Source organism: Myotis nattereri, assembly GCF_964212035.1.
Source record: "Myotis nattereri genome assembly, chromosome: 1".
Classification (NCBI taxonomy): domain Eukaryota; kingdom Metazoa; phylum Chordata; class Mammalia; order Chiroptera; family Vespertilionidae; genus Myotis; species Myotis nattereri.
The window spans coordinates 55261026-55268932 of NC_138075.1; the positions used below are offsets into that span (position 1 = coordinate 55261026).

Sequence of the window (7907 nt, forward strand, 5' to 3'; positions counted from 1 at the left end):
CTGAGCGTGACTGTGGGTGGCATCGCAACCTCCCAATCTGCCCTGCTCTGTGCATGACAGGGGGCGGCGCCCCAACTCCCCAATCGGCCCTGCTCTGAGCCCTGACTAGGGGCTGCACCTAGGGATTGGGCCTGCCCTCTGCCACCTGGGAGCCGGCCTAAGTCAGCAGGTCATTATCTCCCAAGGGGTCCCAGACTGGGAGAGGGCACAGGCTGGGCTGAGGGACCCCCCCCCCCCAGCAAGTGCACAAATTTTTGTGCACTGGGCCTCTAGTAATATTAATAATTGTTGATTGAATACGTTTTGTGTCTTTGTCACTTTTGTGAGTACCTCACATATAATATTTCTCATTTCTCATCACTACCATTTGAATTAAGCAAGTGTTAGCTTCACTTCAAAGACTGGAAAGAGATTCAAAAAAGCTAAGTAATTTTCCCAAGGCTAGCAACTGGCAGAGCTTAATTCTGACTTCGAAGATGTTAGTCCTAATCACTTATATTACAATTAACCTATCTTAAATTGATATTATGTATATAACATTATTATTAACTTTATTTTTACACAGATGAGCAAAACATTTTCATTCAGTGAGAAAGAGGAGTGTTTGTATCTTAAACCCTTCCCTTGATCAAAGAAAATAATCAGGCAGTTTTTTTCCTTTAAGGTTTCTTGTTAGTTCTGATGGAAGAAATAGCATGTTATATTTTCCTAAAACTCACCTAACTCCAGCAAGACTCTGCTGTTCATTTTGTCCAGTTACCTAACACATTTGTGGGTTAATGAGGACCAGCACAATAGCTGGTCTCCTGTTTAGTTCTTTCCTGGGAAGGGTGTAGGGATTATAGATAAAATCAGGTTAGGAAAATAAACTGTTCCATTTTTTTTTCAATTTCCCCAAATTTCCTTTATACTTAATTTATGTATGTATCCCACAAATGGTTCTGATTATATTTCTTCTGAAGACAGAATCCCACTTAACATTTGAATTATATATTTCAGGGAAGGACTACTAAAGTTAATTGTAAATAGTGTAGTTTTCCCTACCTTGGTCAGAGGATATTTTTAAGAGTAGCCATTTTCTTTCACCATTATGGTTTTTGGTTCCCTAGGCCACTGGCTTTTAGGAGACCTGCCCTGCATACATCTTTACTGCGTTAGTTCTTGTAGAGCTTTTGTCTCCAGTTGTTAAATGTGGTTTGAATTGTGAAGATCTTCATGGAGGACCTGCTAAGGATCTACTTACCAGTCACTTAATTCAAGAATATACAGTTTACTGGATAAGGAATGTTGTGCCTTCTAGTCATTCTGTGGCTGCCTCTGCCTATGCATTTAAAGATATGATTATAATGAAACTTTAAATTTTAATTTGTTCTCTGAAGATTCATAAGCCAGACAGTGAAATATCCATTTCAGGTAGTTATTTTTCAAGTGGAAAATACTGTCATTCTCTTAAAGGACTTCAATAAATATAATTTCTTTTTTTCTTTTTTTAATTTATTTCAGAGAGGAAGGGAGAAGGGGAGAGAGATAGAAACATCAACGATGAGAGAGAACCATTGATTGGCTGCCTCCTGCACGCCCACACTGGGGATTGTGCTCACAACTAGGAACCGAACCGTGCCTCCTGGTTCCCAGGTTGATGCTGAACCACTGAGCCATGCTGGCCCGGTGAATATGAGTTTTTTTTAAATCAAGGGTGCTGACCTTGGAATTTTATAGCTAATCTGATCAGTTTTTCAGATTATTTGAATTTGGGAGAATTAGTTATAAATGTTAGCAAGATTCATTCTGTACTTTTTTTTTTTTTTGAACTCTGGTGGCCTTTATTTTTTTATTTTATTTTTTTAATTAAATCTTTATTGTTCAGATTATTACATTTGTTCCTCTTTTTCCCCCCCATAACTCCCCTCCTCCCAGTTCCCGCCCCACCCTCGGCCCTCACTCCCCACCCACTGTCCTCATCCATAGGTGCACGATTTTTGTCCAGTCTCTTCCCGCATCTCCCACACCCCTTTCCCCCCCAAGAACAGTCAGTCCATTCCCTTTCTATGTCCCTGATTCTATTATAATCACCAGTTCATTCTGTTCATCAGATTATTTATTCACTTGATTCTTAGATTCACTTGTTGATAGATGCATATTCGTTGTTCATAATTTGTATCTTTACCTCTTTCTTCCTCTTCCTCTTCTTAAAGGATACCTTTCAGCATTTCATATAATCATGGTTTGGTGGTGATGAACTCCTTTAGCTTTTCCTTATCTGTGAAGCTCTTTATCTGACCTTCAATTCTGAATGATAGCTTTGCTGGATAAAGTAATCTTGGTTGTAGGTTCTTGGTATTCATCACTTTGGATATTTCTTGCCACTCCCTTCTGGCCTGCAAAGTTTCTGTTGAGAAATCAGCTGACAGTCGTATGGGTATTCCCTTGTAGGTAACTGAGTTTCTTTCTCTTGCTGCTTTTAAGATTCTCTCTTTGTCTTTTGCTCTTGGCATTTTAATTATGATGTGTCTTGGTGTGGTCCTCTTTGGATTCCTTTTGTTTGGGGTTCTCTGCGCTTCCTGGACCTGTAAGTCTATTTCTTTCACCAGGTGGGGGAAGTTTTCTGTCATTATTTCTTCAAATAGGTTTTCAATATCTTGCTGTCTCTCATCTTCTGGCACCCCTATAATTCTGATGTTGGTACGCTTGAAGCTGTCCCAGAGGCTCCTTACACTATCTTCGTATTTTCGGATTCTTTTTTCATTTTGCTTTTCCGGTTGGGTGTTTTTTGCTTCTTCGCATTTCAAATTTTTGACTTGATTCTTGCGCTCCTCTGGTCTGCTGTTGGGAGTCTGTATAGTATTCTTTATTTCAGTCGGTGTATGCTTAATTTCTAGTTGGTTCTTTATCACAACATCGAGGGTCTCATTAGATTTCTCGAGGATCTCATTAACTTTATCGGCAGCTTCTAGACAGTTCTTGAGAGACCTTAAAAGTGTGGTTCTGAACTCTATATCTTCCATTGACAATTTTGTCCTGTTTCTTTGTCTCCGCATTTTGTTATGCTTTCTTGGTGCACCCCCTAGTGGTCTTTGTGTGCAGTCTTGTAGTTAAGCCTTGATTGTTGTAGCTAATACTAGGAGGGATTTGACCTCCAGGCCAAGTGGCTGTGAGAGTCTCATTCTGTACTTTTAAGGGCAAGAGAAATTACATGATTTATCAGAACTTAGAGATGTTAATTTGCATAGGACTAGGGTGTTTCAAATAGGATAAAGATTATTGAAATTTTTTTCCTTCTGAGAGTGCAGTATATATAAAGAGAATTTTTTGAAGCGTGAAGTCATCTCTCACTTTAACTTTTTTATAAAAAATAATCTCCCACACACAAGGATCACAGAAGCCTTTAGTCCTGCCTACATTCTCTCTAGGAGCCTTCTCATGAGAGATTAGAATCCTGTAGTCAACAGATAGGAGGCCTATTCCTTTTCTCCAGTAAGGATTTCAGGTGACTATGGGAAACACATGGACACAGACAATAGGGTGGTGAAGGCCTGGGGTGGGGCGGGATCCAGGTGGAGGGAGGCAAACGGGGGAAGAAAGGGGCATCTGTAATACTCTCAACAGTAAAGATTTTAAAAATTATATGTCTTAAAGATTTAAATTCCGCTTTTAAAGCACTTGCCATTTTTCTTTCTTCTCTTTCACAAAAATTTAGTCATTGAAGGAAAACCTTGCAAAGTGTTGGACCCTTACTGAAGCAGAGAAGATGTCCTTTGAAACTCAAAAAAAGAGCCTTGATACAGAAAATCAGTATTTAAGAATATCTCTGGAGAAGGAAGAAAAAGCATTGTCTTCATTACAAGAAGAGTTAAGGAAACTAAGAGAACAGATTAGAATATTGGAAGATAAAGGGACAAGTACTGAATTAGGTACTGAAAACCAGAAACTTAAGCAGTATTTGAAAGAAGAAAAGCAGAAAACACGCAGCATCCTTAATCAAAGGGAGACTTTATTGGCAGAAGCAAAGATGCTAAGGAGGGAACTGGAGAGAGAACGACTAAAAACCATGGCTTTAAGGGTGGAACTTCAGCAGTTAAGCTCTAGGCAGTCAGATGGCAACCCAGATTCTCCCAATGTTTTGTCAGAAAAAAAGGAAGTAGAAATCTTACGGGAAAGACTCACTGAGCTGGAACGGAAGCTAACCTTTGAACAGCAGCGTTCTGATTTGTGGGAAAGACTGTATATTGAGGCAAAAGTTCAAAATGGAAAACAAGAAACTGATGGAAAAAAGAAAGGGAGCAGAGGAAACTACAGGGCCAAAAATAAGTCAAAAGAAACATTTTTGGGTTCAGTTAAGGAAACATTTGATGCCATGAAGAATTCTACCAAAGAATTTGTGAGGCACCATAAAGAAAAAATTAAGCAGGCTAAAGAAGCTGTAAAAGAAAATCTGAAAAAATTCTCAGATTCAGTTAAATCTACTTTCCGACATTTCAAAGATACCACCAAGAATATCTTTGATGAAAAGGGCAATAAAAGATTTGGTGGTACAAAAGAAGGAGCAGCTAAAAAACCAACAGTTTTTAGTGAATACTTACATCCACAGTATAAGGCTCGTACACAAAACCAGAATAACAGAGGCCCTGCCATGCAAAGAGAGGGAAGGAAAGAAAAGCCAATTCACTTTGAAGAATTTGGGAAAAGTACAAATTCACAGAAATGCAGTGCTGAACATGGCTGTAGTGAAAATTATAATTCTTTCAGAAAGTCTTGTTCTGGTGTATTTGAATGTGCTCAACAGGAATCCATTAACCTTTTTAATATGAAAGTGTCCAATCCTGTAAGGATAGATGAGTTTAGACAGTTAATTGAAAGGTACTTAGTAGAGAAACTGGATAGTTTTCATCATTGGAAAGAACTTGATCAATTCATCAATAAGTTTTTCATACATGGTATCTTTATACATGATCAGAAGCTCTTCACTGACTTTGTTAATGATGTTAAAGATTATCTTAAAGACATGAAGGAATATCAAGTAGATAATGATGGAGTGTTTGAGAAGTTGGATGGATATATATATAGACACTTCTTTGGTCACACTTTTTCCCCTCCATATGGACCCAGGTCGGTTTACATAGCACCATGTTATTATAATAATTTTTAACATTTATAGATTGGATAGCATTTTATTATTTGATAAGTTTTTTGGATGTTACTATTTGTAAAGTACTTCAACAAAAAAATAGTGCTATTTGTAAAAGTACTTTATTGCCAGAGAATTTAGAATAAATTAAATTGAAAGATATAATTTCAAGTTAATAGCTATTACAAACTGAAAATTTCATATAATCAGTTTGACTTAAGCAAATAGTTTCATTAGCTTATTTTGTTTCTTTTCATTTTAGTCTATATGAAAAGGTAATCACCTTAAGTGAAATTTTCCTTTAATCTTTTATTTACTCACTTTTGGGAAGCTAGGAGTGAACAATTCAAATTAAATTCTGAAGTCAGAAGGGCTCACATGTAATGATTTGGATGTCCCACTTATTTTCATTTGTCTATTCCATTTGCCAACTAAATTACAATATTTAATACACTTATTACAGAATTATTGTAGTGATATGATTTAAGAGGCAAACTTGACAAGCCACAAGTTCTAATGTGTGTGCTTTGTACATAACTTCTAAAAATAACCTCTTTTGCTTATCACCTTTATATTCAATAATATAAAACTTGACTAATCTTCAAATGTTAACTTTATTTTTTACATTTGAGATAGTTATACAGTGTCCCAAAAAACATGTATACATACTTTAACAGCTGATAGCTCAGTTGATGTTTCTTTCTTTTTAGCCAGACTAAGCTTTGAACAAATAAAATTGATCCAGTAGGCTTTTTTATGAGGATACATAAAAGATAAAGTTTACGGCACAAAACAGATGAATTGAGGGCACACAAATAGCGAACAAAATGATTCTTGATGTTTGCTTTTCCATTGTTTCAAGTTACCAGCAGTGCCTGGACCAGAATGGTCATCAGTTTGAAAACAGGCATTGACAAAAACCATTCATTCCTGTAGATTCTTTTAAATTTTTAAAATGAACTGTATATTAATAAACACCATCTTTATAATCATTCAAAGTGTGTATACATTTTTTGGGGACACCCTATATATCTCAATAAAAGTAATGTGTCTGTAAAATAATGAGACTGGTGTCATTAGTCATTCAGTGAATAGTGCTTATAAGGAGTAAAGTGCTGTGAGGCTGCACTGAGGAAACGAACAATTCTTGCTGTGAAGGAGCTCACAAGCTTTTGAGAGAGTCAGTAACTAAACTTTTTAAAACTGACTTGAAGGAGAAATGAATTTGCCAAGCAGATACGTATTTGGAGATGTAACGACATGCCACTTTAGGGAGGCAAGATAGTGCTGGGGTATGAAGAGCCACATTTTATGCTCCAGGATGTGCTGTATGGCATTTTGGATCAGTGGCAGTAGCCTGTGAGATTTATTGGAAAGGATGAAGCCAAGTTGGTATTTAAAACAACACAGACATGAACGGAAAGGGGGAGATATTTGAGTAATACATAGTAAAATTAGTGGTGTTTCTTGTGAAAGAAGTAGAAAGCAACAATTTCCAGATTTCTGGGTTACGGTTTTGAGAAAGGCGAGTTGGAAATGAGTTGTGCTTGGAGGAACCTATTGCCATCCAAAGGAGAGGATTAGTTGGCCATTAGTCTAGCCCAGACTGTGTGTGTAGTCTAGGCTGGAAGTATTTATCAGACTCCTGGGGAACACCAACATAGGAGGGGTTGTAGGAAAAGAAAGCTGAGAATGACAAGACCAGAGAGTGGCATCATGAACATCCAAAGATGATCTCAAGTAAAAAGAATGTGTGTTAATGCTTAAAAAAAAAAAAAGGATTAGATTTCTTGGATGGGGAATTGGGTGGCCATGATGGCATTATGGACTGTTTCAAGGGAAGCAGTGACAGAAGCCTGGTGGCATTATGGACTGGTTGAGTAACACTGTGACAGCCTGATTATAGAGAGGAAACCAGTAAATGTAAACGGGGGTTAACTTGAGCTGTAAGAGGGAAAAGAGATTTTGTTTTGTAAGTGATACTAGTATATACACATAATTCTGCTGAGGGTTGAAGCCAATGGGGAGGACTTGATTTTTTTTCAGGAAAGTAAGAAAAATAGTGGAAACATCTCATTATTTTATTGTCACATTTCTGAGGTGGTTTTTTTTTTTTGGTTTTTTGTCTTTTTTCTATAGGGTAAAAGTAGACTGAATCTTTCTGGCGTGGTTATATATGATTATACTTCAGATTAATTTAACACCCTTTCTCAGTGTTCAGATAATAGATTAGTGGAGAAAAGCATTTAGATTGTTTTTTGTTTAAATAAGTTTAACTCTAACATAGATGAAAAATGTGTTTACTGCTTTCAGTCGGCCAGATAAAAAGAAACGTACGGTAAATATTGAAAACTCCAGACATCGAAAACAAGAGCAGAAGCATCCTCAGCCACAACCTTATAAGAGGGAAGGTAAATGGCATAAATATGATCGCACTAATGGAAGACACATGGCAAATGTCGAAATAGAATTGGGGCAATTACCTTTTGATCCTAAATATTGACCATCAGGATTAAGTTAAATTAGAAAACTAGCAAATACGGATGCTTTCTACAATGTTTGTGTTGAAACTAGGATGAAATGATCAAGATAATGTCTTTTTATCATTTCTGAGTATCTGTTTGATGACTTTATATTACTCAGAAGCATCAAGCAAAAGCTTACTAACCTGCATTTTCCTGTGTAGCTTTGCTGAATACTTTTTGGCACTGGAAATGTTCAACTATAGTTCTGTTAAGGAAGCCAGGCATGCAACAGGTTCTGTGCATGAAATGAGACTTCC

General features: G+C 37.0%; 1 protein-coding gene across 1 annotated transcript in view; it reads left to right on the top strand.

Moving 5' to 3' along the window:
- CCPG1 (cell cycle progression 1) overlaps positions 1-7907 on the top strand; it is a 48238-nt gene that overhangs the window by 39631 nt on the left and 700 nt on the right. Inside the window, exons 9-10 of the mRNA XM_081093181.1 lie at positions 3698-5106; positions 7439-7536. Coding sequence (XP_080949307.1) covers positions 3698-5106; positions 7439-7536 — 1507 coding nt within the window. The remainder of the gene's footprint in view (positions 1-3697; positions 5107-7438; positions 7537-7907) is intronic.